This window comes from Oncorhynchus mykiss, chromosome 9, assembly GCF_013265735.2.
Source record: "Oncorhynchus mykiss isolate Arlee chromosome 9, USDA_OmykA_1.1, whole genome shotgun sequence".
Taxonomy (NCBI): Eukaryota; Metazoa; Chordata; class Actinopteri; order Salmoniformes; family Salmonidae; genus Oncorhynchus; species Oncorhynchus mykiss.
This window is the reverse complement of record NC_048573.1, coordinates 27141813-27169486: the sequence shown is the minus strand read 5'-3', so window position 1 is coordinate 27169486 and position 27674 is coordinate 27141813. Positions and strand designations below refer to the sequence as shown.

General features: G+C 43.2%; 1 protein-coding gene across 6 annotated transcripts in view; it reads left to right on the top strand.

Annotated features, from left to right (window-relative positions):
* The window catches only part of LOC110531842 (RAS guanyl-releasing protein 2), a 79087-nt gene that overhangs the window by 26555 nt on the left and 24858 nt on the right, over nt 1-27674 (top strand). For all 6 annotated transcript variants that reach the window (XR_005053218.1, XR_005053217.1, XM_036987713.1 and 3 more), the window contains exons 2-9: nt 12785-12906; nt 13417-13519; nt 15113-15169; nt 15321-15452; nt 22498-22648; nt 23073-23246; nt 25488-25604; nt 25896-26177. Coding sequence is in view for 4 of the 6 variants with exons in the window: in XM_036987713.1 (XP_036843608.1) it covers nt 12837-12906; nt 13417-13519; nt 15113-15169; nt 15321-15452; nt 22498-22648; nt 23073-23246; nt 25488-25604; nt 25896-26177 (1086 nt within the window). In the remaining 2 variants the exon portion in view is untranslated. The remainder of the gene's footprint in view (nt 1-12784; nt 12907-13416; nt 13520-15112; nt 15170-15320; nt 15453-22497; nt 22649-23072; nt 23247-25487; nt 25605-25895; nt 26178-27674) is intronic.

The following is a 27674-nucleotide window of genomic DNA, read 5'->3' as shown; positions in this document are numbered from 1 at the left end:
GAGTCGTTGTCCCAAAGGCGGGAAGGCAGGCAATAAGCTTAGGTCCAAAATAAGCCCATTTGAAAAGCATTGGGTTTATTTTGGACAGATTTTGCAGAGTGAAACCTCTCGCTTCGCCTCTTCCTCCCTGATCCGTCGCTGTCTTGAGCCGGAAAAAACTGCCGCAATGGATTATGGTCATTGCGGGAATCCTATTTGTGTCAGAAAAGGATATTCATATAATAGGTAAGCTATATAAAACCTTGCAGAGAGCCTGTCCAACTGACAATCTCTTACAAAAAAAGATTAACTATTGGAACCAGGACTTAATAAGAACTGATATTGGCAGAAGATGGAAGAATGTTGGAACATAACTAATGAGATTACAGTTAATGGAAATGTGTGCTTAATCCAGTATAAATTAATGTATCGAATTTGTTATACAAGAAACATAATTCACAAATTCTACAGCACAACGGCAGAGTGATGTCTGAAGTGTAAAATAAATAATGACTCAATAATCCATGCCTTCTGGGAATGTTATAACGTACAAAAGTTAAATACATTTTTAATTGGTCTGTCTGCATATTTCAAGACATGGGTTGGATGATACTTTTTCTCGTCAATCATCTTTAAAAAAAGTATACTTGAACTGTAAATCAACCAATCCTCCGTCGTTAATGTAATGGAAATGTCAAATGCTTTATCAAAACATTTTAAGTGTGTGGGCTACAGAAAGAAACAAAATGGTGCAGTTTGAGGCCATGTCAAAATGAGTTATTTTTCCCATAAAAGGGCTTTTTACAGACAGAAATACTCATCAGTTTTATCAGCTGTCTGTGTAGCAGGTCTCAGATGATCCCACAGGTGAAGAAGCCGGATGGCGAGGTCCTGGAATGGCATGGTTCCACGTGGTCTGTGGTTGTAAGGCCGGTTGGACATACTGCCAAATGTTCTAAACCAACATTGGAGGTGGCTTAATGCCGCTTAATTACTCAACACTACAGTTTGGACAATGTGTGTGTTTTTTTAAATTTTTAGACCTAGTCAGATTGGGGAAAGGGTTATCTGGTCCTAGATCTGTGGTTAAGGCCAAGTTCTACTACAAGCTAGGAGGGGGGTGTATGGGGTCTGGTGCATATAGAATACTCATTAATCTGAAGGAATGCTTCCTTACTAGGGTTCCTTTACAGCCGAGGTCCATGGATATTGACCACTAACGACATTAATCAGGCTGGGGAGAATCTATTCTCGACCAATCAATGGCAATATGTACAGATGTAGGATCTTAATTTGAGCCACTTTGCTACAGAAGGAAAATTATCCTGCAGCAACAGGAAATGTGAATTACGTGGATTATAATGAATAAAAATAATTGTAGGGGCTGATTACATTTTTCTTAAGGGAAAATCAACATTGAAATTTCTTAGTGAAAATTTAAAAAATGTAAACTTTCATATGGTACCACAAAGATTGTTGGAGGTCCACACCAGAGAATGTTGACATGAATCTCTTTTTTTTTATCATACTGTCAATCCTACATAGGAAACCTCGAAGTCATAGAAATGTAGATAATAGAATAGACATTTATAGTCACATTTTATTTGTCACATGCTTCGTAAACAACAGGTGTAGATTAACAGTGAAACGCTTACTTACGGGTCCTTTTTCCAACAATGCAGAATACAATATGAAGCTCATTGTAAGAAATTCAAAATGTGACACGGAATAAATACACAGTGAATAATGAATAACAATTGCGAGTAAAAATAACATGGCTATATACAAGGAGTACCAGTACTGAGTTGATGTGCAGTGGTACAAGGTTCTTGAAGTAGCTATGTACATATAGGTAGGGTGACTCGGCAACAGGTTAGATAATAGACAGTAGCCGCAGCGTGTGTGTGGCGTTAGTGTGTGTTGAGGGTAGAGTCCAGTGTGTGTGCATGGAGTCATGCAAGCGAGTTAGTGCAAAAAAGGGTCAATGCAGTGTTGATGGTCAGGGTGGCAGATGTGTGGTTGCCTACCCTCACTGCCTATGGTGTTGAATGCTGAGCTGCAGTCAATGAACAGCATTCTTACATACGTTTTCCTTTTGTCCAGGTGGGTGTGGGCAGTGTGCAGTGCAATGGAGATTTCATCATCTGTGGATCTGTTGGGGCGATATGTGAATGGGTCCAGGGTGTCTGGGATGATGGTGTTGATGTGAGCCATGACCAGCCTTTCAAAGCATTTCATGACTGTAGGTATGAGTGCTATGAGGCAATAGTCTTTTAGGCAGAATATCTTGGCATTCTCGGCATGGGGACTATGGTGGTCTGCCTGAAACAAGTTGGTATTACAGACCGGGTCAGGGATAAGTTGAAAATGTGCTGATTATGCATCCTGGCATTCCGTCTGGCCCCACGGGCTTGTGCATGTTAACCTGTCTTACATTGGCTACGGAGAGCGAGATCACACAGTCATCTGAAACAGCTGGTGCTTTCATGCATTTTCAGTGTTGCTTTCCTCGAAGTGAGCATAGAATGTATTTAGCTCGTCTGATAGGCTTGAATCGCTGGGCAGCTTGTGGCTGGGTTTCCCTTTGTAATCCGTGATGGTTTGCAAGCCCTGTTACATCCGTCGAGCGTCCGAGCCGGCGTAGAAGGATTCGATCTTTGTCCTGTATTGATGCTTTTCCTGTTTGATGGCTCATCGACAGTCGTACCCAGATTAGTGTCCTGCTCCTTGAAATTTCCATTTAAATTCACATTTGATGGTGGGTGGACCGGCGGACATCTTTGTGGTAATAATTAAAGTGAAAATGTAAATGTCCATTCTATGAATTGCTTCTTTGATTGAAATGACACCCATCATGTATTCAAAATGATGGCAGGTACAACACAAAAGCCTCACATGACGTAAAATAGTGTCTAAGCTACAACCTATGTGAATATGAAAAAATCTGAGTTGAAGTGTTTTTAGACAAAAAATCAAAACAGAATTTATATTTTAAAACATTTATATAAAATGTTATATATCAGGCCTGCAGCTAGCAGCAATCATCAGCAGCCACTACAGTAAACAATCGGCATCATTCACCACTCGATACCAAGCGCCATGTTGTCACCCTCCCCCTGTTAGTATGCGTCTCCATAACAGTTCACCAGACAGTGATGGGAAAAGCCACTAAAACACTGAGCAATTCTCCTGGTGTTAGTGCCTCATCGCCGTAACTTTAGCAGAGCGTAAAAATGTCCTTGAGACCACTGTGTGATGTATTGTTTTGACAATTTAATTTCAGCCACCCATTTATGTATTGTTTTCGCTCTCCACGGGTTATTGTTGCCTGGAGACACGGACATGAATCAGAGATGGGCTAGGGCTTAGTGCAGATAAGTGAGGGTTTGAGTAACTGCTCCACAACAGCAGCTCTTAGTTCGTCAGTAGCTAGGTTTCCATCCAATTGGCGACAGATTTTCATGTGAATATTCTAAATTCCGCATAAAGAAAATATGTGCATTTTCCCACCAGTGGTGTATTTCCACCAAACTGACTTGTTGGGGATAAAAATCAGTGCGTGATGTAGTGCAAAAAAAAATATATTTTTTAAAGGTTTTCATGTACCAAATAAAAATCGAAAGTTCAATGTGTTTCCATCCCATTTTCAACTCTGAGAGTTTTGTCACATACTGTTGCGTTAAATAGCAAACGTGCACGTGCGCTCTAGCCAACAGCTCGCAAATACTGTGCAGGTAGGCTAGTCTGCATGATGAGATTATTATGGATTGTCAATCGGCTGTCAAGGATCAATCATGTCACCAGAATAAAACTCTCAATATGTATTGGAAGAGAGCCTCAAGCTCTTCACCGTGTACTGTCACCTACCTGTGAAGTGAATTTGTAAATGATTTAATCTGATGCCTAATAAACTGCATGGATCCCGAGTCCTAACGGGAGGACCACACACCATATCACGACTCCAAGTTTACTTCCATATGATGGTTGTGATATCAATATTTGCGCGGTGTTTCCACTGTCAATTCTCGCAAAATGTATTTTAACAACACAAAACGATCCCACCATGTCGAACGAACAAATTCTGTCGCCATTTATAAAATTGTACTGAAATGTCTTGTTTCCATCAGTTTCTTGTTTAAAACAAATACGGAATGACTTTACTCGCATAAAAGCTGTGGATGGAAACGTGGTTACTGAGGGAATATAGTAGAGGTATCAGACTGCCAGACAGCCAGGTTGGACCCCCCCCTCCCATCGCACCCCGATTAATCCGCCCAGTCAATAGTCCTTGCCCCAGTCACCAGGCAACGGGCAGATGACTCCAAAGCCATTGCGGTCGGGAGCGTCACCTGAAACACTCCTTCCACCCAGAGCTAGAGCACTGCAGAATGCCAAAGAGAAGGAGAGAGTGAGTGCCAAAGAGAGGGAGATCGTTAAGAATAAAAACTCCATAGATTCTCCATAGACAATGGGGTGTGAGAGCGAACGAAAGGGGATGATGGAGGAACTGTCACCTGGGTGATGAATGAATGGTAGGACGTCACCCATTTGTCAGTGACACCAGTCTGTCACCAACCAGCAGGCACACTTTGTGCCACGGGGCCAGACCAACGGGCAGGGCAAACAATGGCAGGCACAGTGGCACTGTGATGAGTTGTGTGTGTGTGTGTGTGTGTGTGTGTGTTTGTTTATTTCAGTGATAAGGGAGAATGGACCCATCGTCTCTATATTGTGTGGTTGAAGGACCAGTGGCACAGTGAGGTCAGAGTAAAGAGCTATTCAGAAGAGGACAGGTCCTTCTCTCTATGGAGAGGCTGGTTGGTGGAGAACTTGGTGGCATTCCAAGTTGTCATCTTTGCATTCATTCTGTGCAGATACAGTTGAAGTCGGAAGTTCACATACACTTTAGCCAAATACATTTAAACTCAGTTTTTCACAATTCCTGACATTTAATCCTAGTAACAATTCAGGTCAATTTAGGTCAGTTAGGATCACCACTTTATTTTAAGAATGTGACATGTCAGAATAGGAGTAGAGTGATTTATTTAGGCTTTTATTTCTTTCATCACATTCCCAGTGGGTCAGAAGTTTACATTATACTCAATTAGTATTTGGTAGCATTGCCTTTAAATTGTTTAACTTGAGTCAAACGTTTTGGCTAGCCTTCCACAAGCTTACCACAAAAAATGGGTGAATTTAGGTCCATTCCTCCTGACAGAGCTGGTGTAACCGAGTCAGCTTTTTAGGCCTCTTTGCTCGCACACGCTTTTTTTTTGTCTACAAATGTTCTATATGATTGAGGTCAGGGCTTTGTTATGGCCACTCCAATACATTGACATTGTTGTCCTTAAGCCATTTTGCCACAACTTTGGAAGTATGCTTGGGGTCATTGTCCATTTGGAAGACCCATTTGCGAACAAGCTTTAACTTCCTGACTGATGTCTTGAGATGTTGCTTCAATATATCCACATAATGTTCCTCCCCCATGATGCCATCTATTTTGTGAAGTGCACCAGTCCCTCCTGCAGCAAATCACCTCCACAACATGATGCTGCCACCCCCGTGCTTCACGGTTGGGATGGTGTTCTTCGGCTCGCAAGCCTCCCCCTTTTTCCTCCAAACATAACGATGGTCATTATGGCCAAACAGTTGTTTTTTTGTTTCATCAAACCAGAGGACATTTTCCCCAAAAGTACGATCTTTGTCCCCAGTTGCAAACTGTAATCTGGCTTCTTTTTATGGCGGTTTTGGAGCAGCGGCTGCACTTTTCGCACCAACGTACGTTAAACTCTAGGAGACAAAGCGTCTCCTTCCTGAGTGGTATGACGGCTGCGTGGTCCCATGGTGTTTATACTTGCGTACTATTGTTTGTACAGATGAATGTGGTACCTTCAGGTGTTTGTAAATTGCTCCCAAGAATGAACCAGACTTGTGGAGGTCTAAAAATGTTTTTCTGAGGTCTTGGCTGATTTCTTTTGATTTTCCCATGATGTCAAGCAAAGAGGCACTGAGTTTGAAGGTAGGCCTTGAAATACATCCACAGGTACACCTCCAATTGACTCAAATTATGTCAATTACCCTATCTGAAGCTTCTAAAGCCATGACATAATTTTCTGGAATTTTCCAAGCTGTTTAAAGGCACAGTCAACTTAATGTATGTCAACTTCTGACCCACTGGAATTGTGAAATAATTTGTCTGTAAACAATTGTTGGAAAAATTGCTTGTGTCATGCACAAAGTAGATGTCCTAACCGACTTGCCAAAACTATAGTTTGTTAACAAGAAATTTGTGGAGTGATCGAAAGACTAGTTTTAATGACTCCAACCTAAGTGTATGTAATCTTCCGACTTCAACTGTATCAGATGTCACAATGTTTGGAAAACTCTTGGTAGATCCAAATCCTGGTTATTGGTTGGTTGAGAAATGAATTATGTTATAGCAATGTTCTAAGATGCCCTTGCAGTGTGACTGCAAAATAGACAACCGGGAATGTTGATCTCCTCACAAGATCAGACTGTGTTGAAAAGAACAAGGCTCCAAACATGGAAGAACAGGGAAGTGAAACGTGTGGTACCACACATTTGGAGACCACTTCTGTTCTTTTTACACTATTTGTAAATAAAGCCCACTCTGGCATATTTCTGGGGTATTTTCTAGCTTCCTCAATTTAGCACAGTTTTTGACGGTTTATTTTCAACTACTCAAGGACAGCTGCACTGAAACGTGATTTACTTAACTCAGACTAGGGAAAGTTTGTGATCGGATGCAGTATTTGTTAGCTGTAAAACAGATTTGAGAGAACAACACATGACTGTATTGAATGACGTGGTGAAACCTTGAGAATGTCTTCGGGTTACAGATTCATGTTTGTCAGTAGCTAGGTTTCCATCCAGTCGGTGACATTTTCATTCGAATATTCAAAAATCTGAATATAAACAATATTCGCATTTTCCCACCAGAGATGTTTCCATCAAATTGACTTGTTACAGATACAAGGCTGTGCGTGATGACGTAGTGCACATTAAAAATCATTGTTATTAAATTCCCATGTACATGGACACGACCCAGTCGTTCGTTCTAAATGCTCCATTGGCATACTGACTGGCAACGTTCTCACCCCTTGCTTGCTAGCCAACTACGGCGAACTTAGTCACGTTCAAAAAGTGCAGCCAGAATAACAGCAAAGTAGTGACATTTTATTTGGATACATCCATAGCAATGAGCTAATGAGGTGCGATTTTTGCCTGGCGTAGAAAATGTGCTTACTCGTCAGGACACTGTTGGAGCTCGTTCAGAGGAGCTCGTTCAGAGGACCACAGCTACAGTAACACAATCACGTCAAACTGGATCCAGGATTAGACGCACCCGTTGTATACTGTATCTGTGCACTGACATTTCTCGCACAATTAATTTGACCAACACTAAAAGATCCTACCTTGTCTCGTGGATTTTGATTAGTTGACATTTTTGTAAAGTTTATCAAAAAACTTCTGGTTCCATCAGGCCTGTCATTACATGTATTTATTTTTTCCCGACATGTACAGTACTTTACTCAGATAACAAGGTTGGATGGAAACCTGGTTTATGACAGAGTATATTGCCTGGTCTTATTGTGTTCATATGGAGATGGTACTGGGCTTACTGTATGACAGCTGGGCTCTTTCATAATGATCTTACTGACTGATGGTGAGTGGCTTTAGAGGTCCTCTTCCTCTTTTTTCTCCCTTTTTCTCCCCATCGATCTCTCTCTCTCTCTCTCTCTCTCCTTTTTCTCATTCCTCTCTCGCTCTTTCTCAGTCTCTCTCTCTCGCTTCCCCGTGTGTGTGTGTGTTTCAGACTGCTGGTGAAGCCTGTAATTGAGCGTGTCCACCCACCGCTCTGCAGCAGAATCAGCCAGGGGAAGAAAGCTTATTTCTTTTGTGACACGCACACTTTTGCTGCAGTGCCTCTCTCTCCATTCCCACGCAACCAACCACCGAAGACCACCCTTCTGGCTGGTGCAGCCTAGAGTCCTAACACACACACACACACACACACACACACACACACACACCATTCCTCTATCTCTACTCCTCTAATGCAGTAGAGACCTAATGCACATACTTGTATACCTACAACGTCTAAAAATAATCCAACAGGTGAATTTTGTGGCAGTTTCACGGTCACCTAATAGTAAGTGGAGGAGGAGCATATGCTGTAACCTCGGAGTTCTCCACTGTTCTCAATGACGGTTTAGTTGCTAATGGCATGTTTTATCTCCTGACTGGTGACAAACCATAATCTACATCGCAAGTTGTAATTCACTGTGCCATAAACATGACAACAGTGTTATTTTGCATACAACCTTCCCACATCTTTCTGGGGATGGTTGCAGGATAGTCGCTTGGCTTTGGAACATTTCTTAGCACATTTAAAGGCATTTGACAAGAATGTGTTATTTTCTTGGTATCTCATTACTTTAACCGAGCGTCTCCTAAAAGTTCTAACGTGGTTACGTGTCATTTCAACTTTGGTAAATGTTCTGTGAATGTTCTCCAACTGGTTGGACATTGGGAATGTTCTCAAATAGTTCAGAGGTCATTAAGGAACAATTGTTCTTCTGTGGGAATTTCAGTGCCTCAGCATGTTTGGAACAACAGGTTTCCTCATGGTTCTATTTAAAGTAATGTTCTCATTGTTCAGAGAACGTTAAACAACATTCTTCTGTGGAAATGTCAGTACTTCCACAGAACATTCCACACAACTACATTCTGGGAATGATCCAAAAAAAGGTGTGACTTAAGCGATGTTCTCAGAATCTGGTTCTCTTATATCAGTTCTTGAAAATATTCTGGGAGTATTCCGTTCTCAGAACTTAACATAAAAAAACACAACTTTAACATTCAAAGAATGTTATTTAAAAACCTATACAGTGCATTCGGAAAGTATTCAGACCCCTTGACTTTTTCCACATTGTTATGTTACAGCCTTATTCTAAAATGAATTAAATAGTTCCCCCACCCTCATCAATCTACACACAATACCCAATAATGACAAAGCAAAAACATGTTTTTGGAAATGTTTGCAAATATATAAAAAACAACAGATCACATTTACATAAGTATTCAGACCCTTTACCCAGTACTTTGTTGAAGCACCTTTGGCAACGATACAGCCTCAAGTCGAAGGTATGACGCTACAAGCTTGGCACACCTGTATTCGGGGAGTTTCTCCCATTCTTCTATGCAGATCCTCTCAAGCTCTGTCAGGTTGGATGGGGAGTGTCGCTGCACAGCTATTTTCAGGTCTCTCCAGAGATGTTAGATCGGGTGCAAATCCGGACTATGGCTGGGCCACTCAAGGACATTCAGAGACTTGCCCCGAAGCCACTTCTGTGTTGTTTTGGCTGTGTGCTTAGGGTCATTGTCCTGTTGGAAGGTGAACCTTCGCCCCAGTCTGTGGTCCTGAGCGCTCTGGAGCAGGTTTTCATCAAGGAGCTCTCTGTACGTTGCGCCGTTCATCTTTCCCTCGATCCTGACTAGTCTCCCAGTCGCTGCAGAGATGGGAAAACTTCCAGAAGGACAACCATCTCCACAGAGGAGCTCTGTCTAAGTTACCATCGTGTTCTTGGTCACCTCCCTGACCAAGGCCCTTCTCCCCCGATATATCAGTTTGGATGGGCTGCCAGCTTTAGGAATAGTCTTGGTGGTTCCAAACTTCTTCCATTTAAGAATGATGGAGGCCACTATTTTTTTGGGACCGTCAATGCTGCAGAAATGTTTTGGTACCCGTCTTCAGATCTGTGCCTCCTGTCTCGGAGATCTACGGACAATTCCATCAACCTCATGGCTTGGTTTTTGCTCTGACATGCACTGTCAACTGTGGAACCTTACATAGACAGGTGTGTGCCTTTCCAAATCATGTCAAATCAATTGAAATGACCACAGGTGGACTCCAATGAAGTTGTAGAAAACATCTCAAGGATGATCAATGGAAATGGGATGCACCGGAGGTCAGTTTTGAGTCTTGTAGCAAAGGGTCTGAATACTTATGTAAATAAGCTATTTCTGTTCTTTATTTTCAATACATTCGCAAAAATTTCTAAAAGCCTGTTTTCACGTAGTCATTATGGGGTATTGTGTGTAGATGAAGTTTGTTAATAAGGCTAACTTAACAAAAAGTCAAGGGGTCTACTTTCCTAATGCACTGTGTGTGTGTTTAAAAATAAATACGATTATTTTTTATATTAGTGTTACACAAAGAAAAATATATTTTATATTTGAGTTTCTTCAAAGTAGCCAACCTTTGCCTTGATGACAGTTTTGCACACTCCTGGAATTCTCTCAACCAGCTTCATAAGGTCACCTGGAATACTTTTCCAACAGTCTTGAAGGAGTTCCCACAAATGCTGAACACTTGTTGGCTGCTTTTTCTTCACTCTGCGGTCCAACTCATCCCAAACCATCTCAATTGGGTTTAGGTTGGGTGATTGTGGAGGCCAGGTAATCTGATGCAACACTCCATCACACTCCTTCTTGGTCAAATAGCCCTTACACAGCCTGGAGGTGTGTGTTGGGTCATTGTCCTGTTGAAAAACAAATGATAGTCCCCCCTGATGGGATGTCGTATTGTTGCAGAATGCTGTGTTAGCCATGCTGGGTAAGTGCCTTAAATTGAGAGGGGAATGTACATAAAACAATGATGGGAGGGAGACGGAGGCAGTTCGTGAAATGATGCCTTATCTACTTTGAAGAACTCGTGAAATGTTTTTGTCAGACGGCTCTGCAACGTACTTAGGCAGGCTAGCTAAATAGAATGACCAAAGACAGTAAATTATGGGGAGCAGATACTGTTACACGATGAGACGATGACTTTAAAGAATTTAAAAATAATAAAGTAATCAAATAAAAAAATAATGTAATTATATACACAACTGAAATCTTTTATTTCATAGTAATTTATTTTTTAAAATGGATGTCTACCCATTGGGGACCTGACAGACAATGGACTATTTTAATTGTTTTGGTAATTGAATGTTCACCATTTTTGGCTTTGTAGAGTTTTTTTAAAAAATGGAAATTCCAATCATTGTAATGCCATTATATCATAATGTATTAATTTGATTTATTATCGAAACCAAAATTGAAAACGTGGCAATTTTTTGATAGTCGAACTGTAACGGAACCGACCTTTAAAAAGCGCTAATCGCTCAGCACTACTGTGGTGCCACGAGTGTGTGTTCAGCATGCATGTGTGTGTATAGGGAGGGTGGGCATGAGGACGTGTTGCCATGGCACCCCGCTGAGCAGTACCTCACTAAAATAGCGTACTAAGAAAAAAAACAGGATAACAGTCTATTTTGAATGTGGAACCACGGTGAGATTATTGACATGCCTTGTATTATTTCCTGTGGAAGAAAAACTGCGTTGCATGGCTGTTTTTAATTAATGACTACAGAGTTTTTTTTCAGGAAGTGAAAAGTTGAGGTTTCTGGGCGAAAGGGGGTTATTGAGAGACTGACTGTAGTGTCTGGTGGGTTTCTCAGTAATTTTCTATCATGTCGTGTCCCTAAACTCCAATGAGGTTCCTTGTACGTACTATACAAGACACCATGATGTACAGTTGAAGTCGGAAGTTTACATACACAGGTTGGAGTCATTAAAACTCGTTTTTCAACCACTCCACAAATTTCTTGTTAACAAACTATTGCTTTGGCCAGTCGGTTAGGACATCTACTTTGTGCATGACACAAGTACATTTTCCAACAATTATTTACAGACCGATTTATTTCACTTATAATTCACTGTATCACAATTCCAGTGGGTGAGGCAACATCTCAAGACATCAGTCAGGAAGTTAAAGATTGGTCGCATATTGGTCTTCCGAATGTACAATGACCCCAAGCATACTTCCAAAGTTGTGGCAAAATGGCTTAAGGGCAACAAAGCATTGGAGTGGCCCTCAAAAAAGCCCTGACCTCAATCCAATAGAACGTTTGTGGGCAGAACTGAATAAGTGTGTGGAGGCCTACAAACCTGACTCGGTTACACCAGCTCTGTCAGGAGGACTGGGCCAAAATTCACCCAATTTAATGTGGGAAGATTGTGGAAGGCTACCTGAAACGTTTTACACAGGTTAAACAATTTAAATGCAATGCTACCAAATACTAATTGAGTGTATGTAAACTTCTGATCCACTGGGAATGTGATGAAAGAACTAAAAGCTGAAATAAATCATTTTCTACTATTATTCTGACATATCACATTCTTAAAATAAAGTGGTGATCCTAACTGACCTAAGACAGGGAATCTTTACTTGGATTAAATGTCAGGAATTATGAAAAACTGAGTTTAAATGTATTTGGCTGAGGTGCATGTAAACTTCCGACTTCAACTGTATATCTTGGGTATTGGGTCACATATACTGCACTTGCTACGAAAGCTGGTCTTATCAGAATAGTGACATTAACCATTGTAGTTATGTCACCTGATCTGACATATTAGTTATATATCACTTGCGGAAGTTGGTTTGCTGCAGTATGCTGTTTTGAAATGTAACCCAACTGCAATCCACCAGTATCCAGACATGTTATTGTTCTAATTCCATTGTTTGATTTTTGTCAACATTTCCTTTATACTTCCTGGATATCTTGCATCACAGGATCCGAGCAACATAACAGACTATTACTGGCAACCATTCAAACCATGCAGCAATGCTTTCTCTTTCTTATTAGGCCATGCTCTCATCTTTTATGTACAGGAGTAGAATTCCTTGGGTGAATTTTTTGTTTCTGTGCAACTCCTTTTTCCTTTTTTTTGTGCTCAGGAGTGTCACTGAAGTGGGAAGACTGGGAAAACGAGAGGACTAGAGGAGAAAGATGGAGCCTATATCTTTAGATGGGGCTGCAACGGTGGAGGAGCTGGTGGAAGCGTGCATCCAAGCCTTCGGTCAGTCTCTTTATTTACCTACGAGCACTCAAATATACCTGCTACTCCATGTCGAAATTAGGGCTCTCGAACCCTGTTCCTGGAGATCTACACTCCTTTTAGGTTTTTGCTCCAACCCTAATCTAGCGCACCCGATTCTAATAATAATCAGTTGGTTGGTAAGATTAACCAGATTAGTTCAAACTGAGGTTGGTGTGACAACCTACAGGAGGCTCTCTAGCAACAGGGTTTGAGGGGCCTGGTCTGAGTAAACAACCCAATCCTTTTTGGGTTCACAATAACATTTTATTTCCAGGAACGGATTGCAAGGAGAAGAACGTTTCTAGGAATAGATAGCAATTTCCCATATGTCCATGCGCCACCATAAATGGCCAATGTTGTCAGTCTCAAATCAACAGGAATTGGTTGTCTTATTTGCAGAAACACTTCAGTCGTTTTTTTGTGTCCCTTCAGTGTAAAGGGACACAAAAAGTGCCGTTGTGTGACGAGAGTGCGTCTGTCCTCTTTCAGATGAGAAGGGCACTTTGAAGGACCCCTCCATAGTGCGCATGTTCCTCATGATGCACCCGTGGTACCTCCCGTCCACCGACATGGCTAAGAAACTACTGCTCAAGTATCCTTCGCCATCAAGCACCAGCTTATGGCTTATCAGGTGCTGACAGCTACCGTAAGAACAACACATATACTCTTTAACCCTAAAAGCACCCACAAGCACCGAGTACACCAAACATTAAGAACACCTTCTTAATATTGAGTTGCACCGGCTCCCTTTGGACAGAACAGCCTCAATTCGTCGGGGCGTGGACTCTACGAGGTGTCGAATGCGTTCCACAGGGACGCTGGCCCATGTTGACTCCAATGCTTCCCACAGTTGTCTGGATGTCCTATGGATGGTGGACCATTTTTGGTACACACAGGAAACTGTTGAGCGTGGAAAAACCCAACAACGATGCAGTTCTTGACACAAACCGGTGCTCCTGGCACCAACTACCATACTCCGTTCAAAGGCACTTAAATCTTTTGTCTTGCCCATTCACCCTCTGATTGGCACGCATACACAACAATTAATGTCCCAATTGTCTCAATGCTTAAAAATCCTTCTTCAACCTGTCTCCTCCATTTCATCTACACTGATTTTGAAGTGGATTTAACAAGTGACATCAATAAGAGATCATAGCTTTCACCTGGATTCACCTGGTCAGTCTATGTCATAGAAAGAGCAAGTGTTCATAATGCCTTGTGTGCTCAGTGTATTTTTTTGTTTAAATGCACCAAGTGTCATTTTTGGTAAAGAATTGCAAACAGGAACACTTTGTATTTGTTAACCTTTTATAACACAAGAAAATGGTTTGAATCCCCCAAAATCAGCATATTTTAAAATGTTCACACGTTATAGTGAAATTGTAGGTTTCAAAATAAATGTTTTTGTATGTTTTCTTTTCATCCTTAGCCTCTTGTTATGGATATTTATCCGTTATTCATTCAAGTGTTGTGTTTCTGTGATTCTCGGAGGCTGAGAAATTGGCAATAGAGCTAATCTGAGCGAATAAGATGGCCACCGATATGGCCGTTCTTATATGCAAAATGTGCAACGGTGCCATCAGACTTTTGACTCTCACTTTGGAATGCTCTGGGCTATCGACTCAGTTTCAATTGCTTCTGAAAGATGAGACTCTCAACTTGGTATATAGACATTGACTGATTGACATTTTTAGATATTTTTTTTAGTTATAGTGTCTGTCCCCCCAACATCTGGGGTGGTTCCATATCTATCTTTTCAGGGTACATACATCTACCTCTGTGCCATATTTGGTGCTTTTATCACAAAGTTTACAATTGAGTCCACATGTTCAGCTTAGCTGTGTACACCACTAGTACACAAAATATATTTTATTTTTCATTCTTCTATTTGCATAACAATTGTGGTCAATTGTTTTTTTGCTTGTTTGTCTGTACCTAGTTGCTTGACAAAGTCCTACAATTTCTGAAGGATCTTTATGACCCCTTGGAGTCAAAATGGACCCCGGTTGGTGCTTTTAGGGCTAAGGTGTCAGTGAATAGAATGGAAAGGTGTAAGTTGGATGGAATATTCCCAGCGTCCAAAACTGGTTGCAATTAAGTGTTTTTTGTGATGCCACGTCTGATTGTTAAAGGATGTTTCTGAAATGTCCGTGTAGATGTTTTACGTACCTTAACAGTCGATCAGATCGCAGGAGGAGAGCTGTTCTGCTGAACGCAGGACAAGAATCTGCCACCTGGTGAAGTAAGACACGTTTGTAATTTTGTTATTTGCTTGTGGATGTCTCTGTATTGCTTTATCACTCACTTTGTCTCGGTTTCTCTCTTTCTCTTTCTTTCCCTCACTTCCTCTTTCTCTCTCCTTCCGCTCTAACTCTTTCTCCCCTCCATTCTAGGTACTGGATTTCGGAGTTCCCGGCAGAGTTCAATCTGAACCCAGAACTGGCAGAGCAGATTAAAGACCTCAAGGACCTATTGACCACTGAGGGGAACGAGCGCCAGAGTCAGCTCATCGACATTGACAGTGTGTAAGTGTCCCTCTTCAACAGTGATTTCTCCCTCCAACAGCCTCTACTGGTGTGACTGTCCCTATTCTACACTACAGTGTGTAGTCGGTGTGTCCTTGACTGCATTGTGTATGTGTTTATTTGCCGTACAAATTGGTCACATACACATGATTAGCAGATGTTATTGCAGGTGTAGTGAAATGTTTGTGCTTCTAGCTCCGACAGTGCAGTAATATCTAACAAATTATACAACATATACCCAATACACACATCTCAGTAGGAATGAATTAAGACTATATACGGATGTATGGATGAGCAACGTGCGAGCGGAACGGACTAAGATGCAGTAGAATGGTATAGAAAACAGTATATACATATGAGATGAGTAATGCCAGATACGTAAACATTATTAAAGTGACAAGTGTTCCATTCCTTAAAGTGGCCAGTGATTTCTAGTCTATGCCTATAGGCAGCAGCCTCTGTGCTAGTGATGGCTGTTTAACAGTCTGATGGCCTTGAGATAGAAGCTGTTTTTCAGTCTCTCAGTCCCAGCTTTGATGCACCTGTACTGACCTCACCTTCTGGATGATAGCGGGGTGAACAGGCAGTGGTTCGGGTGGTTGATGTCTTTGATCTTTTTGGCCTTCCTGTGACATCGGGTGCTGTAGGTGACCTGGAGGATGGGTAGTTTGCCCCTGGTAATGTGTTGGGCAGACCGCACCACCCTCTGAAGAGCCTTGCGGTTGCGGGCGGTGCAGTTGTCGTACCAGGCGGTGATACAGCCCGACAGGATGCTTTCAATTGTGCATCTGTAAAACTTGAGAGTTTTAAGTGACAAACCAAATGTCTTTAGCCTCCTGAGGTTGACGAGGCTCTGTTGTGCCTTCTTCACCACACTGTCTGTGTGGGTGGTCCATTTCAGTTTGTCAGTGATGTGTAATCAAGCCTACTACTGTTGTGTCGTCTGCAAACTTGATGATTTGAGTTGGAGGCGTGCTTGGCCACGCAGTCATGGGTGATCAGGGAGTACAGGAGGGGGCTGAGAACGCACCCTTGTTGGGCCCCAGTGTTGAGGATCAGCGGACAGGAGGTGATGTTTCCTACCTTCACCACCTGGGGGCGGCCCGTCTGGAAGTCCAGGACCCAGTTTCACAGGGCGGGGCGGTAAGCAAATTGAGGGTGGTCTAGGGTGGCAAGTAAGGTAAAGGTGATATGATCCTTGACTAGTCTCTCAAAGCACTTCATGATGACAGAATTGAGTGCTATAGTCATTAAGTGATAGTCATTAAGTTCAGTTACTTTTGCCTTCTTGGGTACAGGAACAATGGTGGCCATCTTGAAGCATGTGTAGGCGGCACACTGGGATAGGGAGAGATCGAATATGCCCGTAAACAAACCAGCCAGCTGGTCTGCGCTTGCTCTGAGTACGCGGCTAGGGATGCATAACACGCTTAAATGTTTTACTCACGTCGGCCACGGAGAAGGACAGCCCACAGTCCTTGGTAGCGGGCCGCGTCTGTGGCATTGTGTTATCCTAAGCCTTTGTGTCTCCATGCTGCCTTACATGGCTCATTCTTAGGCTCGAGGCTGGGACCTTGTGTGACAGAGCTCCTAAATGACCCGTCCTATTTCCTTTGTCAGTCTGTCTGACCCTGGTCTCACAAGTGGGTTGTTATACAGCACTTTCTTGGGACAGTGGAGTTTCATAAATGTCTGTTCAGAGTTTTCTATATTTTATTGCATCTTTTATACTGTCTTCTTCCCTCCATTCCACATCCATCACAGTCGTAGTTTCAGGCCCCGATTGTAGAGACTAAGGCAGCATGCTATATTTTTGTTAGCCTGGAATGCAAACTGAATATCTGAATATAATTTTACAAACATATTGAAACCGAGCAATTTTCAGTTTGGATTCTTTTTTTTTAGTCAAGCCTAAAGTACTTCAGGAGTTAAATTTGGCTTAACAAATCACATAAAAAGTTACATGGACTCACTCCGTGTGTAATACGTTTTTTTTTTTAAATGACATGATTTTTAATTGACTAACCCTTCCTCTTGTCCCCCATACATACAACATTTGTATGGTCCCTCAGTCAAGTATTGAATTTTAAGCACAGAATCAACTCCAAAGACCAGGGAGATTTTCAAAAGCCTCTTAAAAAAAGGGCAGTGATTGGTAGATGGGTAACCGTAACAAATCAGACATTGAATATCTCTTTAAGTGTGGTCTAGCACATTGTGTATTGAACCACCCAGACACGTCAAAGATACATCCGTCCTTCTGAACTGAGCCACAGGGCAAGAATGAAACTGCTCAGGAAGGCCCGTTGTTGATTTTTAAACGGCTACAGAGTTCAATGGCTGTGATGGGAGAGAACGACGGATGAATCAATATTGTGGTGACTGTACAGTGAAAGAACACAAATATACAAAATATAAATATTCCAAAACATGCATCTTGTATGTAACAATTCACTAAAGTAATACTGAAAAAAAAACATGGCAAAATACACTTTTTGGCCTAAGTTTGGGGCAAATCCAACTCAACGCATCACAGAGTAACTGCATGGTGGTGGCTGCGTCATGGTATGGGTATGCTTGACATCGGCAAATACTGGGGAGTTTTTCAGGATAAAAAAAACAAAACCTGGTTCAGTCTGCTTTACACCAGACACTGGAAGACGAATGCACCTTTCAGCAGGATAATAGCCTACAACACAAGGCCAAATCTACATTGGAGTTGCTGACCAAGAAGACTGTGAATGTTCCTGAGTGGCCAAGTTACGGTGTTGTATTAAATCTGCTTGCAAATCTATGGCAAGGCTTCAACATTGCTGTCTAGCCATGATCCCCAACATCTTGATAGAGCTTGAAGAATTTTGAAAAGAATGATAGGCAAATATTGTACAACCCAGGTGTGCGAAGTTCTTAGCGACTCACAGCTGTAATTGCTGTCAAAGGTGTTTTATAACTCAGGGAAGGGAACACTAATGCAACGACTATTGTATTTATATATATTTTTTTATAATCGTAAAAAAAAAAAAAATCTTCCACTTTGACATCTAGAGTATTTTGTGTAAATTTGTTGACGAACAAATTACAATTAAATCAATTTCTAATCCTACTTTGTAACACAAAACGTGAAGAAATATGGGTTGCACCCCCCCTTTTGCCCTCAAAACCCGCCTTCGTTCGTCGGGGCATGGACTCTACAAAATGTTGAAAGCGGTCCACAGGGATGCTGGCCCATGTTGACTCCAAAGCTCAGCCAGTGTTGTCCTATGGGTGGTGGACCATTCTTGATGCACACGGGAAACTGTTGAGTGTGAAAACCCAGAAGCTTTGCAGTTCTAGACACACTCCAACCGGTGCGCCTGGCACCTACTACCACGCCCCATTCAAATCAAATCCAAATCAAATTTTATTTGTCACATACACATGGTTAGCAGATGTTAATGCGAGTGTAGCGAAATGCTTGTGCTTCTAGTTCCAACAATGCAGTAATAACAAGTAATCTAACTAACAATTCCAAAACTACTGTCTTGTACACAGTGTAAGGGGATAAAGAATATGTACATAAGGATATATGAATGAGTGATGGTACAGAGCAGCATAGGCAAGATACAGTAGATGGTATCGAGTACAGTATGTACAAATGAGATGAGTATGTAAACAAAGTGGCATAGTATAAAGTGGCTAGTGATACATGTATTACATAAGGATACCGTCGATGATATAGAGTACAGTATATACGTATGCATATGAGATGAATAATGTAGGGTAAGTAACATTTATATAAGGTAGCATTGTTTAAAGTGGCTAGTGATATATTTACATCATTTCCCATCAATTCCCATTATTAAAGTGGCTGGAGTTGAGTCAGTGTCAGTGTGTTGGCAGCAGCCACTCAGTGTTAGTGGTGGCTGTTTAACAGTCTGATGGCCTTGAGATAGAAGCTGTTTTTCAGTCTCTCGGTCCCAGCTTTGATGCACCTGTACTGACCTCGCCTTCTGGATGATAGCGGGGTGAACAGGCAGTGGCTCGGGTGGTTGATGTCCTTGATGATCTTTATGGCCTTCCTGTGACATCGGGTGGTGTAGGTGTCCTGGAGGGCAGGTAGTTTGCCCCCGGTGATGCGTTGTGCGGACCTCACTACCCTCTGGAGAGCCTTACGGTTGAGGGCGGTGCAGTTGCCATACCAGGCGGTGATACAGCCCGCCAGGATGCTCTCGATTGTGCATCTGTAGAAGTTTGTGAGTGCTTTTGGTGACAAGCTGAATTTCTTCAGCCTCCTGAGGTTGAAGAGGCGCTGCTGCGCCTTCTTCACGATGCTGTCTGTGTGAGTGGACCAATTCAGTTTGTCTGTGATGTGTATGCCGAGGAACTTAAAACTTGCTACCCTCTCCACTACTGTTCCATCGATGTGGATAGGGGGGTGTTCCCTCTGCTGTTTCCTGAAGTCCACAATCATCTCCTTAGTTTTGTTGACGTTGAGTGTGAGGTTATTTTCCTGACACCACATTCCGAGGGCCCTCACCTCCTCCCTGTAGGCCGTCTCGTTGTTGTTGGTAATCAAGCCTACCACTGTTGTGTCGTCCGCAAACTTGATGATTGAGTTGGAGGCGTGCGTGGCCATGCAGTCGTGGGTGAACAGGGAGTACAGGAGAGGGCTCAGAACGCACCCTTGTGGGGCCCCGGTGTTGAGGATCAGCGGGGAGGAGATGTTGTTGCCTACCCTCACCACCTGGGGGCGGCCCGTCAGGAAGTCCAGTACCCAGTTGCACAGGGCGGGGTCGAGACCCAGGGTCTCGAGCTTGATGACGAGCTTGGAGGGTACTATGGTGTTGAATGCCGAGTTGTAGTCGATGAACAGCATTCTCACATAGGTATTCCTCTTGTCCAGATGGGTTAGGGCAGTGTGCAGTGTGGTTGAGATTGCATCGTCTGTGGACCTATTTGGGCGGTAAGCAAATTGGAGTGGGTCTAGGGTGTCAGGTAGGGTGGAGGTGATATGGTCCTTGACTAGTCTCTCAAAGCACTTCATGATAACGGATGTGAGTGCTACGGGGCGGTAGTCGTTTAGCTCAGTTACCTTAGCTTTCTTGGGAACAGGAACAATGGTGGCCCTCTTGAAGCATGTGGGAACAGCAGACTGGTATAGGGATTGATTGAATATGTCCGTAAACACACCGGCCAGCTGGTCTGCGCATGCTCTGAGGGCGCGGCTGGGGATGCCGTCTGGGCCTGCAGCCTTGCGAGGGTTAACACGTTTAAATGTCTTACTCACCTCGGCTGCAGTGAAGGAAAGACCGCATGTTTTCGTTGCAGGCCGTGTCAGTGGCACTGTATTGTCCTCAAAGCGGGCAAAAAAGTTATTTAGTCTGCCTGGGAGCAAGACATCCTGGTCCGTGACTGGGCTGGATTTCTTCCTGTAGTCCGTGATTGACTGTAGACCCTGCCACATGCCTCTTGTGTCTGAGCCGTTGAATTGAGATTCTACTTTGTCTCTGTACTGGCGCTTAGCTTGTTTGATAGCCTTGCGGAGGGAATAGCTGCACTGTTTGTATTCGGTCATGTTACCAGACACCTTGCCCTGATTAAAAGCAGTGGTTCGCGCTTTCAGTTTCACACGAATGCTGCCATCAATCCACGGTTTCTGGTTAGGGAATGTTTTAATCGTTGCTATGGGAACGACATCTTCAACGCAAGTTCTAATGAACTCGCACACCGAATCAGCGTATTCGTCAATGTTGTTATCTGACGCAATACGAAACATCTCCCAGTCCACGTGATGGAAGCAGTCTTGGAGTGTGGAGTCAGCTTGGTCGGACCAGCGTTGGACAGACCTCAGCGTGGGAGCCTCTTGTTTTAGTTTCTGTCTGTAGGCAGGGATCAACAAAATTGAGTCGTGGTCAGCTTTTCCGAAAGGGGGGCGGGGCAGGGCCTTATATGCGTCGCGGAAGTTAGAGTAACAATGATCCAAGGTCTTTCCTCCCCTGGTTGCGCAATCGATATGCTGATAAAATTTGGGGAGTCTTGTTTTCAGATTAGCCTTGTTAAAATCCCCAGCTACAATGAATGCAGCCTCCGGATAAATCGTTTCCAGTTTGCAGAGAGTTAAATAAAGTTCGTTCAGAGCCATCGATGTGTCTGCTTGGGGGGGGGATATATACGGCTGTGATTATAATCGAAGAGAATTCTCTTGGTAGATAATGCGGTCTACATTTGATTGTGAGGAATTCTAAATCAGGTGAACAGAAGGATTTGAGTTCCTGTATGTTTCTTTCATCACACCATGTCACGTTGGCCATGAGGCATACGCCCCCGCCCCTCTTCTTACCAGAAAGATGTTTGTTTCTGTCAGCGCGATGTGTGGAGAAACCCGTTGGCTGCACCGCTTCGGATAGAGTCTCTCCAGTGAGCCATGTTTCAGTGAAGCAAAGGACGTTACAGTCTCTGATGTCCCTCTGGAATGCTACCCTTGCTCGGATTTCATCAACCTTGTTGTCAAGAGACTGGACATTGGCAAGAAGAATGCTAGGGAGTGGTGCGCGATGTGCCCGTCTCCGGAGTCTGACCAGAAGACCGCCTCGTTTCCCTCTCTTTCGGAGTCGTTTTTTTGGGTCGCTGCATAGGATCCACTCCGTTGTCCTGTTTGTAAGGCAGAACACAGGGTCCGCGTCGCGAAAAACATATTCTTGGTCGTACTGATGGTACTGATGGTGAGTTGACGTTGCTCTTATATTCAGTAGTTCTTCTCGACTGTATGTAATGAAACCTAAGATGACCTGGGGTACTAATGTAAGAAATAACACGTAAAAACACGTAAAAAAACAAAAAACTGCATAGTTTCCTAGGAACGCGAAGCCCATTGCCCATTCACCCACACACACAATCCTTGTCTCTAAGTGGATTTAACAAGTGACACCAATAAGGGACCATAGCTTTCACCTGGATTCACCTGGTCGGCCTGTCATGGAAAGAGCAGGTGTTCATAATGGTTTGTATACTCAGTGTATGTACTTGGGGCCCAGACATGATATTGTGTGCTTTTTGTCCCTCTTAGGCCGTCGTACAAATGGAAACGTCAGGTGACCCAGCGGCAACCCTCTATGTCCAAGAAGAGGAAGATGTCTCTGCTGTTTGACCACCTGGACTCCTGTGAGCTGGCCACACACCTCACCTACCTGGAGTACAAGTCATTCTGCAAGATACTGGTAGGCGGGGCTATGGGGAAGCACTGTGCCTGTCCACCAGATCTGGGTTCATAGTAATGGTTTACTTTCAAATCGTTAAACTTGCGCTTGATTGACCTTCCCTGGTACAGCATAACTACTGGAATACCTCGTCCACCTGTCACTCAAGGCAGGCTTAATTAAACAGGTCTGCTGTCTAAACTGCCTTTGCATTGCTCATTCAACATGGGACTTACAGTACCAGTCAAATGTTTCGACACACCTACACATACCCTTATTATTCTACAATGTAGAATATATATATATATATATATTTATTTATTTACTTGAATGAGAAGGTGTGTCTAAACTTTTGACTGGTGCTGGATGTTGACTTAAATGTGGGCGTAACTGCTTTTGTATGCCCACTTAATCCATGACATTTCTATGGCCCCTCCCCCTCCAGTTCCAGGACTACCACAGCTTTGTGATGCATGGCTGCACGGTGGACAACCCCATCTTGGAGCGCTTTATCACCCTGTTCAACAGTGTGTCTCAGTGGATCCAGCTGATGGTGCTCAGCAAGCCCACCGCCCCCCAGAGGGCTGCTGTCATCTCCCACTTCATCAGGGTGGCTCAGGTACACCGGCTGGGGCAGATTGGTGTTGGAATTGTCTCAGTTATTTAATTTGTTCTGAGGGATAACCCACGTGCCAGTCTGTTTGGGCTATCATGTCAACCCCCTCGTCACTCGTTGTCATGTTTGGCTTGACGATAACAGCAGTGGAGTTGGCAAGAGCACAAGCAGATCTGGGACCAGGCCAGTAGGCTCTACCTCGAGGTCATAAACAAATGTCACTGGTTAATATTAGACAGTAAATGTCACTGGTTAACTTTAGGCAAATAATCCCAGTTGGTTATGGTTAGGTGAAAGGGTTTGGATTGTTGTAAAGCCTTGTGTTAGCGGTTGAGATAGGGAGTTTTGTCACGGAGAGGAAAGGGATGGAGATGCAGATATGGACAGATATTGGATACATGCCAAACTAACCTTAAGAAGAAAAAAAAAACACGGTTACACCTTCAGGTATTATGAACTGTGTTCGTAGCCAGTTACTGCCCGTTATTCCTTACAGAAATTATACAAGTGTGTTTATCAGTAGTGCTATTCTCCCAGTACTACTACTACCAGTGGGTGTCCCTGATAACAGAAGAGAGGCTATATTTGGATTTGTTAAAGAAGAATGTTTGGAGTGTGTCTCCCCATTCCCCAATGCCACTCTCTCCTCTCCAAAACAAACTCTTCATGATTTATTCACTGACAACCCGGCAGGCTCCCAACCCCCCTCTCTCCCCACCCTTTTAACCCTCCTCTGCCAAATATGCCCGAGTTCAAATAGCCCAGCTGGGTGCTAGCTAGCTGGTTTAGCACCCCGTTTTCTAAATAACACTCTTCCCAAAATGTGTAGAATGAAGGATTTCTCTCTCTCAATTATTTTTGGATGGTGACAGGAGAAAATGACGGCCAAATATATATACCCGCCTAAAAGTTGAGTGGGTGTATTTTCCAAAGCTGTGATCCTGCTCCAATACATCCCAGGGAGGGGTCACCTCCCGCTCTCCTTCCTGCTCCCGCTCTCTCTTTCCTCTTTCACCACTCCCTCTCTGCTCATCCCTTCCAAATATAATTTGCTCTTTCCCATTCACCTTCTGATTCGCTCAGTGTTTCACCTGAAGTAGGCCCTTTTTCTCTGCAGTCTATCTCACCCTTCTTTTCTCTGCTGTCTCCCCCCCTAACGTCTCTGCACAAATCCATTGTCTTTTTTTACCCGTATGCCCCCTTTGATTTGTCATCATGATGCTTAACCGCATTTCCCATCACACATCAGATATTGTATACGTCAGTCATTATGTAGTTACTTACAATGCCTTCACACACACACACAGCAGTAATATAGTACATTACTCATCCCACACAGTGGAAAGCTTCGGGCATATCGACAGGATACCCTGATTATTCCCTGTGTTATCGATACCTGTCACTGTTAGTCAGTGGGCTTTATACAGCAGTTTAGTACAGCCTCCATCGTGCCACTCTGCCATAACGCTTTGCCCATTGATCGGAGTGACCGGGCAGGTATTTGAGCTTAACCAAATGATGCCCGCTGGCAGTCGTCCTTAAACAGAAGTATGTCTGCAACTGTGACACAATGATTAGAATGTGTGCTGTGCTGCCTAATGTTTGAATGGTATTATTAGATGAGACTCTGCAATATTCTAGTTTAGCGCAAACAGTGCAGCTTATTGCTTGAGGTTTGTGTGTGTGTGGGTTCGCTGGTGTGTGTATATGTGCGTGTGTGTGACCTTCCCTGGATTTTAGTTATCGTCTGCCTTTGTGTGCCTCCAATTTCATCCAATCCTCTCAGTTTCCCTCAAAGAGAAAATAGTCTCTCTCTAAATCACTGTTTTATAACTTGCTTGCTCCTCTCCCTCTGGCTCCTTGTCAATCGTTCCGTCTCCCTCTTCTCCTCTGTCTCTCTTGAATCCTTGTTGGCACCGGCTCTTACACCCACACGTTGGCTTCTCTTCTTCCTCCATTTCTCTCACCCCTCACTCGCTCTCAATGTTTCTCACACCCAGTGCCTCATGTCCCTCTCTGTGAATCTTTGATATTTTTTTTTCTCTCTCTCTCCCTCTCTCTCTCTCTCTCATAGCTCTTATAGCTCTTCTCTGTCTCAGCCCTAGGTTAGTTAATCACTTGGAGTTCATGTAGGTTTCTGAGCTTAGCAAACAAAGGAAAGTAGGAGGGGTGCTTCAACAGCAAAGACCAGGATTGTATTTTCTCCTTATCCCCCTCTGCGTCTTCTTCTTCTCTCTCCGATAGAAACTGCTCCAGCTTCAGAACTTCAACACTCTGATGGCGGTGGTGGGGGGGCTCAGTAACAGCTCTATATCTCGCCTCAAAGACACCCAGTCACACATCAGCAACGAGACCAACAAGGTGAAATGACTATGCTCATCTCATACCTTATGTACACGCTATGTTGTCACTCTTCGAATAGCCTGGTGTCACCACCACAATTACTGACATTAGCTCATATCCTAAAACAGAAAGGATTAGTTTAGATAACAGCCTGGGAGAGATCAGGGCTATTTGTCAGTTACATGGAAGGGATTGGAAGAGTTATTTTGACTGTCACATAATGTTAATCCACACACGTTTCCCTCCCCCTCTTAACCAATCCTTCCTCTCCTCCTTCAATCATTCCCCCCCCCCCCCGGTCCCCTCCAGGTGTTCAACAGCCTGATCGAGTTAGTGACGTCATGTGGGAACTACAGCCAGTACCGCCGCCGCTTCTCCGAGTGCACAGGCTTCCGCTTCCCCATCCTGGGCGTGCACCTCAAGGACCTGATTGCCGTGCATGTGGCGCTGTCCGACTGGGCTGACCCGGGCAAGAGCAGGGTCAACCTGGCTAAGTGTCAACAGCTGTATGCCATCCTCCAGGAGCTGGCGCTGATCCAGACCACACCACCCACCATTGATTCCAACACTGACCTGCTCAATCTACTCACAGTTAGTGAAACATACAGTACCAGTCAAAAGTTTGGACACACCTACTCCTTCAAGGGTTTTTCTTAATTTTTTATTTTTTTTACTATTTTCTACATTGTAGAATAATACTGAATACATCAAAACTATGAAAGAACACATATGGAATCATGTAGTAAAACAAAAAAAATATATATTTTTGTATATTAGGTTCTTCAAAGTAGCCCCCTTTTGCCTTGATGACAGCGTTGCACACTCTTGGCATTCTCTCAACCAGCTTGGAATGCTGTAATGCTTTTTCAACAGTCTTGTTGGCTGCTTTTCCTTCACTCTGCAGTCTGACTCATCCCAAACATCTCAATTGGGCTGAGGTCAGGTGATTGTAGAGCCCAGGTCATCAGCACTCCATCTCTCTCCTTCTTGGTCAAATAGCCCTTACAATAGCCCTTACACACTGGAGGTGTGTTGGGTCATTGTTCTGTTGAAAAACAAATGATAGTCCCACTAAGCGCAAACCAGATGGGATGGCGTATCGCTGCATAATTCTGTTGTAGCCATGCTGGTTAAGTGTGCCTTGAATTCTAAATAAATCACTGACCGCGTCACCAGCAAAGCACCCCAACACCATCACACCTCCTCCATGCTTCAGGGTGGGAACTACACATGCAGAGATCATCCGTTCTTGTACTCGGCGTCTCACAAAGACCCGGCGGTTGGAACCAAAAAGCTCACATTTAGAGTCTTCAGACCAAAGGACAGATTGCCACCGGTCTAATGACCATTGCTCGTGTTTCTTGGCCCAAGCATGTCTCTTCTTATTATTGGTGTCCTTTAGTAGTGGTTTCTTTGCAGCAATTTGACCATGAAGGCCTGACTCACACAGTCTCCTCTGAACAGTTGATATGTCTGTTACTTGAACTCTATGAAGCAATTATTTGGGCTGCAATTTCTGAGGCTGGTAACTCTAATGAACTTATCCTCAGCAGCAGAGGTAACTCTGGGTCTTTCTTTCCTATGGCGGTCCTCATGAGAGCCAGTTTCAAATCAAATCAAATTTTATTTGTCACATACACATGGTTAGCAGATTGTAGATTGAGTGTAGCGAAATGCTTGTGCTTCTAGTTCCGACAATGCAGTAATAACCAATGAGTAATCTAACCTACAAATTCCACAACTACTACCTTATACACACAAGTGTAAAGGGATAAAGAATATGTACATAAAGATATATGAATGAGTGATGGTACAGAACGGCATAGGCAAGATGCAGTAGATGGTATCGAGTACAGTATATACATATGAGATGAGTAATGTAAACAAAGTGGCATAGTTTAAAGTGGCTAGTGATACATGTATTACATAAAGATGCAGTAGATGATATAGAGTACAGTATATACATATACATATGAAATGGGTAATGTAGGGTATGTAAACATTATATTAACATTATAACATTAACATTATATTAATTATATCATCATAGCGCTTGATGGTTTTTGCGACTGCGCTTGAAGAAACGTT